The 12892-nt window shown below is 35.8% G+C and overlaps 1 protein-coding gene across 3 annotated transcripts in view; it reads right to left on the reverse strand.

The window, feature by feature from the left end:
• Window positions 1-679: 679 nt before the first annotated feature.
• Window positions 680-12892, reverse strand: part of LOC134529788 (potassium channel subfamily K member 18-like) — a 41674-nt gene continuing 29461 nt past the window's right edge. The window contains exon 6 of one of the 3 annotated variants that reach the window (XM_063364233.1): window positions 680-3648. In XM_063364233.1, the coding sequence (XP_063220303.1) occupies window positions 3041-3648 (608 nt within the window). In that variant the 3' untranslated portion in view covers window positions 680-3040. The remainder of the gene's footprint in view (window positions 3649-12892) is intronic. The other 2 variants (XM_063364232.1, XM_063364234.1) reach the window with 2 other exon arrangements.

Consider the following 12892-nt stretch of genomic DNA (forward strand, 5'->3'; position numbering starts at 1 on the left):
TTTCATGCATTGCGGTCATAATGTCAAAGGTGTTGGACACAGAAAGATTTGTTTGAATTGTAAATAAATGAATAGTTGATTAATTTATTTTAACTAAGCTTTCCAACTTTTAGGCTTATTTAATGTTTCAAAGAGTGTTGTTATAATATGATGGGAAGTAACGTTTAATAATTATTACATTTAATTGCAAGGGAAATTGACTTATAGACAAATGTATTATATAACGCAAAGTACCTGTTCAAATTAGGTGATAGAACACCAAGAATGTATGATATTATCACATATTGAGCACAAACAATACAACAAACTTTACTCAGAATTTCTTGGAGTTAAGTGCTAGCATCAGTGTAGACATATATATGTTTTAGATTGGACTCATCTATTTGATCAAATGAATATATTTTTGGACTTTGGACATACATATTCTTCTAGTTTTCTCCAAACAGATTACTCATTTCCTTTTATTCCTTCAATAATGAGGAATTTTGGGAAGATTTGTTTGGGATAATAAAGCAGTCAAAAGAATTGCGTGGATTCCATATAATTTAAAAGAACACTTAACTTGTTTTGATATCAATATGGACTGCTGAAATTTTTCTGAGAGCTTTTTTTAACAACCCAAATGTCGTTAAAAGTTATCCTGCTGCGAGAAGTATTTTATTGTGCTCTAGACAAGAACCACCTTTTTACTATCCGAATGTTTTGCCAACATGCTCTTAAAATTGAGGGAATAGTTTAATTAAAAAGTTAATAATATTAAAAAATTATTTTATAGCAATTTTAAAAGTATGGTTTTTTATGTTTGGTGCACCTGGTAGTATTGTAAATCTTTATGCAGGTGCGAAAAATATTGGACGGCTGACAAGATTTTATACAGTTATTTTTTATCTTATTAAAATTATGGCATCCTACATATTCTTAATTATCAGTGTTTTATTTTTGATAATTCTGTCGCTAATGAAAAACCCCAACTACTTGTTCACAGATTAAATTTTTATTGCTGTTCGCTACTCTGTTTTCTATGATGTTCCTTGCTCCTAGCGACATATGCTGTGAGGTGTGTAAAAATAGTCGCCAAATCCCCTGCAAAGATAAAGAATACTTCGTCCTTGCTCCATTCTATTTAAAACTGGCCACTAGCCTAAAAATCCCTATTTATTGTACAGAAATTCTGCTTGTTTAATCTCGTGACCTTATGGTAGACAGGAAATGATATTAAATCAAGGAACATGGCAGTTTTTACCCGATGATGTACAATGTATTATATTTTCGGCACCTGTTCACATACTCGTAGACTTGAAAAACTTAAAGTGTGTATTCTACGTCATACTGTAATATACAATTACTTGTCGGTATTCATTGCTGGTAGTACAAACTCTAAAAGACTTAGTCCGATTCATTACATTCATATGCAGCATTTACTCCATATGGTAGTAGTATATAATCACACGCAGCTAAACTTTATAATTTAAAAATTCAATTTGATTCAAATTTATTAAAAAGGTATTAATTTTTTATGAATAGTTAGTTTATGATTTTATGATGTTGCAAAATGCAAAAAAAAAAAAAAAATGAAGATCTCATTCCTTGTACAATAAACAGTTGCCTTTCGGATGCAAACACATTTATTCGGGGTTGAAATATTACCACGAAAGTGAATTACCGTCATAAAGAAGTGTTCATCTCTCTGCAATCACCCAACTATTTCACATTGGTTCTGCATTGCTATTCCAGCAAACACCTTTGATGTTTACAGTTTTCAATACTCTGTGCTGTGCGATTCCTTATCCATGTGTAAATATCTACGAGTACCTGTATTTGTTCATCAATGATAATATGCAAAAATCCTCACGATGAAAAAAAAAATCGAAATCTTTTATTTCATTTACATTATTTTGTACAAACAGTTTTGTTATTAGTAGAGACCTGCAAAATTCGCGGTTTCGATGGCCTTCAGGATAGACTGCATACACCCCTGTACACTCGGGCAAATAACGCAAGTTCATTGGCTGCCGACTTGTAAGTCGTCTCAGCTGGTTTGTCTGTGATTCGATCCTTCTTTGGTTGAGGGTTTATAACTGGTTGAGATTCGTCCAGATGAGCAGTAAGCCAATAGGAAAATTATCTAAGAGGTATATGTGTTTGAATTCTAGCCTATCACCGAATGAATACGCGAATTTTGCAGGTCTCTAGTAATTAGTAGAGACCGGAAAAATTCGCGAATTCATTTCGCGATAGGCTAAAATACAAATAGTTATACCTCAGTGCCGCTTCTGCTATTGGCTCACAACTCACCTGGATGGCTCTGGGCCAATGAGAAACACCTGACCAAAGCTTTATCGAATCACAGGCCACTACATTGGGACACCTTCACAAGACAGCAGCCAATGAGTGGGTGACATTTGACCGAGTGTACGTAGAACTATGGAGTTCATCCCAGAGGTAATTGGACACGCGAATTTTTCCGGTCCCTAGTTATTAGTAGAGACAGGAAAAATTCGCGGGTTCATTTTGCGATAGGCTAGAATCCAAGTGCGTGTAACTTATTGCCGCTTCAGTGATTGGAACACAGTTTGCCTGAAGGACTGTGAGCCAATGAATGACCCTCAACGTAAGAAGTATCGAATCGTAAGCATCCCAGTTAGCAGGTGTCTAGAGTCAGTAGCCAATGAGCTGGTGTAATATTCCCGCGTACATGGAGGATCGTAGAGTCCATCCTAGAGGTAATTCAAACCGCGAATTTTACGGGTCTCTACTAATAAGTAGGGACTGGAAAAATTCGCGGGTTCAATGACCTCCAGGATAGACTCCAATATTCTCTACACATTCGGGCAAATGCCAACTATACATTGGCTGCTGACTTGTGAGTCGTCTCGACTGGGTGGCCTGTGATTCGACACATCTATGAGTGAGGGTCTCTAATTGGCCCTCAGTCCTCCAGATTAACAGTGAACCAATGACAGAAGCAAAACTTAGGTATAATTATTTGAATTTTAGCCTAACACGAAATGAACCCGCGAATTTTCCGGGACTCTAGTCATTAGTCACCCTCATCTTCTTCTTCGTCGTCCTTCACAATGCCCAAATGTTTTGCGACGGCCTTGACGTTGTTGATGACCTCCTCCTGCACGAGGTTGAAGCTCATGGCCAGCAGCGCTATGCCGAACAGCAGGTACAAGGAGCACAGCGCGATGCTGACTCCGGCGTCGGTCTTCTGCACCCGCCTGGCCGGCACGAAGTCGCCGAAGCCGATGGTGGTGAGCGTGATGAAGCAGAAGTAGGCCGCGTCGAGGAAGCTCCACTCCTCCCAGTTCATGAAGAGCAGCGCGCCGCAGAAGATGTAGGTGACGACGAGGAACACGCACAGCCAGATGGGCACGGGCCGGGTGCGCGTGGGCGGCGAGGCGGGGTCGTCGTAGTCGTAGCCGACCAGGCCCAGCTCGTCGTAGTCCTCGTAGTCGGGGTCCTCGCGCAGGCGCGACAGCCGCTGGTGGCGCTGCTTGAAGGACGCCTGGCGCGCGATGCAGCCGCCCTGCTGGGAGGCCGGCGGTCTCGGCCGCTCCTTGGGCCTGCGCGGTGACCTCGGTGACCTCGCGGCGTCCTCCAGCTCCACGGCGTACTTGTTGCACAGCACCGGCTCCTTGCAGCCTGCGGACACCAGCCGCCCGCAAGCCTTCTCTTCACTCGCGAGGCAGCCCCAACACCCCAAGTTCCCCCAAGCTCACGCTACCTTTTCTCTTGACGCGACAACGTCTAATAGATCGATGAACGCCGGCTGCACGCACAGAAAAAATGGTCGCGTTCCGCCTGAGCCGAGCGTGCAAGAACCGGCCAACCACCGTGCGAGAAAAATCTTCTGTAATATCAAACAGGTTAAGGCGGGCTTTCTAATTGATTGTTACGTGATTATATTCAAACAAATTATTTTAATTAAATTTTGCAAAAACTGTAAATAATTGTTTGAAAATTAAAAAAGTATGCAATTTTTCATCAATGTTTTCTTATGACGTTATCACGAAAAATTATCGTCCGTAAACCGACTTTACAGACAATTCCCTCTTTTATCAGTGGGGTAGGTTTTTTTATGATAAAACAAATCTTACCCCCTTTTCACACTGTTAAAAGTCGAAATCCGGAAAATTGAAAAAAAAAAAAAATACAATTCGTAAATCTGCATGCTTGTTGTTCATTCTTAATTTCTTACCCTTAGATCTGTTGCACGCCAAGAGGGGAAAAAAGAGATTGAGTTAGAGCGAACACAAAAAAAAAAAACCTATGTTGTGAGAGTCGCACATTTTAATAACAACCAATGAATAGAGACCGGAAAAATTCGCAAATTCATTTCGCGATAGGCTAAAATACAAATAGTTATACCTGAGTGCTGCCTCTGCTATTGGCTCACAACTCACCTGGATGACGCTGGGCCAATGAGAAACACCCAACCAAAGCTTTATCTAATCACAGGCTGCTACGTTGGGACGCCTCACAAGACAGCAGCCAATGAGTGGGTGGCATTTGACCGAGTGTACGTAGAACTATGGAGTTCATCCTGCAGGTCATTGAGCCCGCGAATTTTTCCTGTCCCTACCAATGAATATTGAACAATTGCAAACATATGAAACTCGAGCACTGAAATGGTATTATGCACTTAGTCATTATTTCCTGAAATATTCAACCTCACATACAACCTGGAGCTGATAAACGAATTTCAAAGATGAACTACAAGTTGTAAACTTACATTAACAAAACACAAGCAGGGTGATTGAAAAACTTTATTTTCTAGTGGGAATTAACAAAGGAATATTTAACGGTAAAAATAATTAATGTCTCTTAAATTCACAATGCATGAGCCTCGACAAATACTGAACTCGCTTGGAAAGTAAGAAGAGCTATGGCGAGCGAGTAATAAGTACTATAAGATTATTTATCGGCAAGAAATTGAGGCGTGCTCCACGACACAGTGTCTCTCATTAAGTTCTATTTAATTTGTTCATTTGTCACGTTCCATATGTTTATTATTTATTTATATCAAGGCCTTTTTATAATATGCATATAATTATTATACTTCAGGTAGCTCATGTGTTATCTTATATGCTATTTTTTTATATTTTTTATATTTGTACTGATATTTATGTTAATTCAGTTTTTACTTAAATGTATTTGTGACAATTTTTTGGTATGTGCAGACTATTACATTTATCAGGTTTACTTTGCATGTACCTAGTTAGTAAAGATGTATGTGGTTTAGTGTAAGACAAGGCGGTACGCCTTAACTTCGCCACTTAAAATAAGGTAATAAATAAATAAATAACTCGTTTGGTTTAATTGATTTGTTTGGTTTGGAACGAAACTTTTGTTGTGCCTGAGTGTACCGATTAGTTTCGTCACTCAGCTGTCGGCGTACCGAAACTATCGGGAGACCTAAGATGCAAATAAAGTTCGGTTACTGCCCGAACACGCCCGAATAATTCACTTTCGACCAACTTCGGGAATTGTTTAATTTTTGCGCAGGGAAAATGAATTCAAATATTAAGAGTGGTCGGTTAGGTTAGCTACATTAAAACACTTTAAAACACTGTGGACGGTTGGGTGGGTTAGTATAGCTACATTAAAATAAACAGAGAAATATGAATATGTATAAATAAACCCGAGGTTGGCCGAAGGTGAATTGTTCGGGTGTAATCGGGAATGGCAGAACTTTATGTGCATCTTAGGCTTCCCGAAACTATCGGCCTCGGTGAGTGGTTTATTTCCACGCCGCTGCACGGCGCCACTGGGGCGCAGAGTCTGAACTGTTGCTGCGCCGCTCGCCGCGAGACTTCGGGCCGTGGACTTCTACTACTAACTAATTCTAACAAAACTGCATAGCATACACACCCTATATTGTTTACAAGTCATTAAAAAGTATTTATAAATAATAATTGGTTGTCTGTAAAGTCGGTTTACGGACGATAGTTTAACGTGACGTCATAACAAAACATTGATGAAAAATTGCATACTTTTTAATTTCCAAATATCATTTGCAGTTTTTGCAAATTTAATTTAAATAATTTGTTTAAATATAATCACGAACAATTAGTTAAAAAGCCCGCTTTAACCTGTATGATATTATAGAAGAATTTCTCGCACGGTGGTTGGCCGGTTCTTGCACGCTCGGCTCAGGCGGAACGTGACAATGAGTCATTCTTTTTCGTGCGTTCAGCCGGCGTTCATCGATTTATAAGACGTTATCACGTCAAAAAAGTTTCAGGTAAATCCGCTGCATGTTTAGTTTTTATGTTATTTTGGAAGTGTGTATAACAGCAGGTCTATATGGCCACCAGTGTTCATATTGCAAGGCTGCCAAGAAGAAAGTCAAAAACATGTTCCAGCTGCGAATGAGTGGTGAAGAATGGACACTCGGTGATTGAGAAATGACGTATGATGTGGAGAGGTGTAAGGTTAAGGGGGTGCCTCCTATTTAGGTCAAGATTTTATATTTACAATAATTATAGAAAACTTGTAGACTTTTTCAATTGTTTAACTTTAACGAAATTAAAAATATATACAGCGCATACTTTTTGCGTAATTAGCTGCCAAAGTTACATTTTTAACGTTTTTGGGTTGTAAAAATAAGTAGTTTCGAATTTATTGCAGAACTGAAACATTTAAGTATAAATGCAATTCCACTGCCTACTTCAAGAAATGGTTTGAATTTCTTTCAGAAAATATTAAATAATTTTACCCGGTCTTTCAAAATTCTCATATTTGTTACGATTTTGACAGCCAAGAAACAAGAAATGAGTTTTTGTGATAGCAATGCAAACCATATCATGAAGCAGCCTGCGGCATTGCAGTTAAACCTAAAAAGTTTCAGTTCTGCAATACATTAAGTTCTCCTTATTTGCACAACCCCAAAAACGTTAAAAATGCAACTTTGGCAGCTAATTATGCAAAAAGTATGCGCTGCATATATTTTTAATTTCGTGAATGTTAAACCATTGAAAGAGTCTAAAAGTTGATCAGTGATTAATATGAATATAAAATCATCATCGCCCTTCATGCAAGAGGCTGTCGGTCAGGAAATAACTTTGTTCGGGAAGCGCACACAACAGTGGAAGGTATCTAAAAATAACTGTCTCGACTATAGCCCGAAAATAGATGGAACTTTTGGCTCGCGTATTACTGAGTGTTCCAGGGTCGTGAACGCGTGGTAGACCTGCTGAACACAGGGAGGTGGACTGCTGGTTCCAGAGATGCTGCTGGAAACGCGAGGATAGTTGATTTCATTGCAACGATGGGTCATGTACCTCCTGGAGTTTCCTTTGCAGTGAGCGCACCAAGATGGCACCCGGACACAGAGGCACAGAACAGGGATACCGAGAAAGTAATGGGCCCTGGCCTGCATCAAGGAACTACCCCAGAATTGGCCTGGAGTTGCTTCGTGACACCATCAGGATGGACAGGTCGGTATTTGCACGGGGCAGAAACTCTTATTGCCGAGACTGAGTCCTAGCTTTTTGAAGTAGTTTTGAGCCCTCCCACTAGACAGTAGATTTCATGATATATTACCAACATAGCTACGCTTATTGTGAGAAGTAATGCATAAGCTGTTATCAAGCAAACAAACCAATGAAAATTAATTCAGTTTACCTTTTTTTATGAAACAAAATTAAGGGTTTTTTCCCAGTTTAACTCCCATTTTACTAAGCAATTAGTCGTCAAGTAGTTAAATTATCATTATAAACTTAAAACTTTGGATTTTAAACTGTAGCCCTAGATTGTTTTGCTATTAGTCTTGGGCCCACCCAACAGATAGCGTCGCCCTTTTATATCTCCCTCTCTTTTTTACGGGTATTCGAACCCAAGTCCCGTAATGTGAGTCCAGCGCCTCAGCACTGCATCACCTGAGCAATATCGCCTCAAGCAGCAGGTATTTTAAAGTGGACACCAGAAAAAACATATGAACTGCCTTGTCACACTGTGTCCGGGGGTTCTAATGAAAACATTCAAGTGGCAATTCACTGACCAGCCAAGTAATAACACGAATATATATCCAGGACGATGGAGACACCACGTAAGTTGTCAACTACATATGTATGTTCATCACGTTGATTGAGAGGTTATAGGGATGTTTACCCAATGGTATCTTACCAGCGAAAGCACCACCAGAAACTTGACGTACTGTTGTGAACATGTAGTTTGAGAGAGAGAGAGAGAGAGAGAGAGAGAGAGAGAGAGAGAGAGGGGAGACAGACATCAAATAAACACAACTGAACAGCAGTGAGGCAAGAAGTAATGATGTCCAAAACGACATTATTTTTGTGATTGTTTTAAAGATAGGTGTTGGCCTATTACTTATAATATAGTTAATAAGATCTCACAGTTTATAAAAATGGAGCTACATTGTAGTGGACCCCACGAAACATTTTATGCTATAAAAAAAGATATTATTAATGAAATAATATTTTTAGGTTTCCTGTTTTTCAAAATAAAAACCCTAAAAAAGTTAAAGGTTTTGTGGAATTACTTACTTTAACAATCACTGCAAAGTCTAGAATTAAAACTGAAGGTAAGTTTACCTTGTAACATATTGTACGTTTTTCAAGAGCCATTGTATTACTAAGTTAACAAACACAAAAACATCACTTTATGTTCCTTGTCACAATCTCTAGGCTACTTACTGCAAATTTCATACCACACTTGACAAAGTTGTGTGTCGACAAGCATCACCAGCTAATATATTTTCCTTAGTTAACATAAATTCCATCGCAGAATGTCTGCATATATCAAAGTACAGTTCTCAGCAGAAACTATCTCGCACCAATACACAATTCCATACTTAAGTTTAGTACTTTCACAGAACTAAGTTAATGTTTACATACTTACGAAACATGTGAGTAACCCTTCTATTTAGATATCACACCGCTTTTGCATTAAAATCCTTTACCCCCATTGACCAGATAAACGGTTTAAAATTAAAAAAAAAATTATTTAAGTTATCTGCTAGCTTAAAATTACTTTAGTTATAAAATAAATTGAAATTTTGTGGGGATGAGTTATAACAAAAAAAATATGCATTAATGATGGTCATAGCACCCACAAGGACTTTAATGTTATCCTGTTTCCCTTTCGATCGAGTTGTGATGAAAACTTTTAAAGCATACCTCAATCAAGAATTTATGTCCGTTTGAGGCAGTAGGTCTTTATAAACACATATACAATTCATTATTGATGATGAGGTTAACATTTTTTATAATTATTTTATTTTCATAATGGCTTTAACAGGGTCAGCTTCATGTCTACACGCCTTTTGCTTTATAACCGAGGAGTGTTCACACATTGAAAATTTTTACCCCAGCTTTTCAGAAACTAAATTTTTTTGATGAATCACTGGAGCAATCACAGATACTCAAATCTGCACGGTTAAATTTAGGCACTGTTCAGATCTAAATAGCATAAACGGCGTTTTTTTACAAATATATAAGTAACATTTTACTGTACATGCAGGCTTCATGGATCAAAACTAAGCTTTTTAAGTGTTTCTTCGCTTAAAAATATTTGTTAGGAAAGGACCCCTTGCTAGCAATACGCCATTCAACCGAACTGAAATGCGACCGAGGCTCTAAACAAAACTTATTACAAACATTAAAAATGTAACTTAATCGAAGCCTTCATTGGATATACTATGCAATGTCACTTTAAGAACAACGACGTTTGTCAATACCTTATATTCTAGACACTACACCTAGTCTGCATGGCATAGTTCCAAACAAACTACATATTCATTCTAAAGATATGTTACATAGGTTAGTGACTCTAGGAATTTTTAACAAAGCCTAGGTGTTCCCCTTACTTTTGGAACAAAAACATTTATCTGCCCTCACTACACCAAACAACTCCAATCTGCTTCCACTTCGATTTCCCGAATAAATCTTATTATTTCTTTTACTGTTATACCCTCTTATTTCGTAAAGTCTTGAAAATATTTTTAACACTAAGGAAAATAACATATTACGGGTTTTTACAATAACAAGAAACAAATATCTCAATATGCTGGTTAAGGAATTGTTCGAAGACAGTAAAAGGCTCACAACATTTATTTAAAAAATAGGAAATATTAAGAAGTTAAGGTTCAGTTAAGGCATCCAGTAGTAAAAAACCCTACTGAAAACTGTAGAGGAAACCTAGACTTTTGTGAACATTCCAGTAGTGTACAGAAGATACCACGTAAAACACCATTTGCCGTTTGTTATTCGAAACACCGAGACGTTATTTGGTTTTTAACACCAAAACCCTTCCAGGCTGTCCAAATCTGTACTAATAATAAAACTGTTCGAAGCAAAAATTATGTAGGCCTACATTGATAAAGTATATTATGAAAACCTATAAGAAATGGTTATTTACATTACTGAGATCTCAAAAATATGGTTATTAAATTTTTTGTCCGTTTGTCTGTTTGTTTGAGCATCAATATAAATGTACTTGACGGATTTTGATGATCTATATTCATTGAAAAGGACTTTGGCTAAATAGGCTATATATAACTACAGAATTCGACATCTAAGGGTGTGAAAAAGGGGCAAATAAGGTTTTAAGATAATTAATCATATCTCTGAATCTACTCAAGCATAATAAAATATATCATAAACAAATAAATAAAATACAAAAATACCAACTACAATTTTCATATTTTGCTAAATTCATTCCCTAAGGGGTGAAAAATGGGTAAGTGTGTTTCTAAGAATTATGATTATACTCTGAATTTATTAAACCTAATAACTGATAATGGGTGCGAATAATAAAAACACAAAAACTACCAATAAAATTTTTTATATTTTCCGAAATTTTAACCTTAAGAGTTGGGGGTATGTATGTTATTAAGATTAATAAATAGATCTCCGAATTTAATCAAAGTAATACATTATATTGGCCACCAATAATAAACATATGAAAATTACCAACCACAAAATATTTTGCGATTTCAACCCATAAGGAATGACAAAGATAAATATGGTTTAAATATTAATAATTATATCTTCAAATCACAATAAACATAGTAAATGAGTTTTGGTACCAATAATAAACATAATAAAAATACCAACCCTCAATTTTACCATTTTGTGAAATTCAACCCCTAAGTGATGAAAAGAGGTAAATATGGATTAAAGATAATTAATTATTTATTATAAGCTTACCAAACATAACAAAAGATACAAGGGAACAATAATAAACACAAAAATAAATTACCTACCACAAATTTACCATTTTGTGAAATTCGCACTAAGGGGTGAAAAAGGGGTAAATATGGTTTTAAGCTAAATAAATTAAACTCCAAATTTATTGAAGCATAGTAAAAGTTATTGGGTACCAATAATATACGTACGAAAACTTCTAACCAACATTTTTACATTTACCAACATTTACCCAAGTGGTTAAAAAGGTTGTTTATGGTTTTAAATTAAGAATTATATCTCTGAAATAAATAAAGCATAATATATTTGTTTGGGCACCAATAATAACTATACGAACTCTACCAACTACAATCTTACCGCGAAATTCAACCCTTAAGTTGGTAAAAGGGATATGTGTGTTTTTAAAACAAGGAACTAACACTTCACATTCAATTAGAATAAGAAGTTAGAAACTAAATAAACTTGCATCTGGAGATACGTATTGCTTATTTTTTGCAGTTATTAATGGGGGTGAAAATGGGGTAAGTCTTAGTTTATTTCATTAATTCGTATCTCTTAAACTAATTAAGTAAAACGTAAATTAATGGTCAAAATAATAAACTATTCAATTATTACTAAACTATTATTAAATTATTACCATCCCTAAGGGCGGTAAGGGATATAAGTTAGGTTTCAAGAAAAACTTCATATGTCCGTATATACCAGATCTAAGGGTTAGTAATTAAGATTAAACATTAGGTAAACATATAGAGTTAAAAATTGTATTTTTTAAGTTTTCTGGATTTCGACTTTTAAGGGTGTGAAAAGGGTGGGAGTTGTGTTTTAACATAAAAAATAATATCTCCATATAAAACAAAACTGGATATAAGAACCTTAGTATACATAGCGTAAATAATTAATTACGTGCATTACTTTTACTATTTTCCGATATTCAACCCCAAAAGTTGTGAAAATGGAGCACGTTATATTTTGTTGTAATAAATCTTGAAATTTTGGCAAGAATCTTAACAAGAATAACGTACAAAATTATGATTTAATATCAAGTTTTAACCTTTACGATTTTTCTATTTTCGACCGCAAAAGGGATGAAAGGGAGGAAAATTTTTGTTTTTATAAAAGTGGTATCTCTGAAGCTAATCAAGCGGGATGTAAGTTATGTGGTATGATTTATAAACATGCAAAATATAACAACTTTTTTTTACAATTTACTAATGTTCTACTTTTTATAAGGTGAAATATTGTAAATATGTATATAACATAAAAAAATAATTTATTCTGATCAAATCAAACATAAATAAGATATTATAGATGATAAATAAACATACCTCAAGCTACATTCTCTTATTCAACGTTCTCCGAAATATAACCTCTTAAAAATTAATAGGGTTGATATTATTCTTTATAATAAAGATAAAAAATTCATTACATTAGTATTGACAAGATAAATTAAAACTTAATACAAATTTAAGCTTATTATATTTATTTTGGAATTCACATACGTGGTAAAAAGAAAAAAAAACGAAATGAGTTTTTTTTTGATAACGGATATTGCCATATTTACTTAGTTCTGAATTTCTACGTTGGCATTCGTATGGGAAAAGAGTAGAGAGGTAAAAATTTGGGAATTTTATTTAAGTAATACCAAGAAAAACTAAGAATTCACTAATACATTCGATAATACATTTATTATCTGTATTCTCTATTCCAATTTAAGATGC

The sequence above is a fragment of the Bacillus rossius genome, chromosome 2, assembly GCF_032445375.1.
Source record: "Bacillus rossius redtenbacheri isolate Brsri chromosome 2, Brsri_v3, whole genome shotgun sequence".
Classification (NCBI taxonomy): domain Eukaryota; kingdom Metazoa; phylum Arthropoda; class Insecta; order Phasmatodea; family Bacillidae; genus Bacillus; species Bacillus rossius.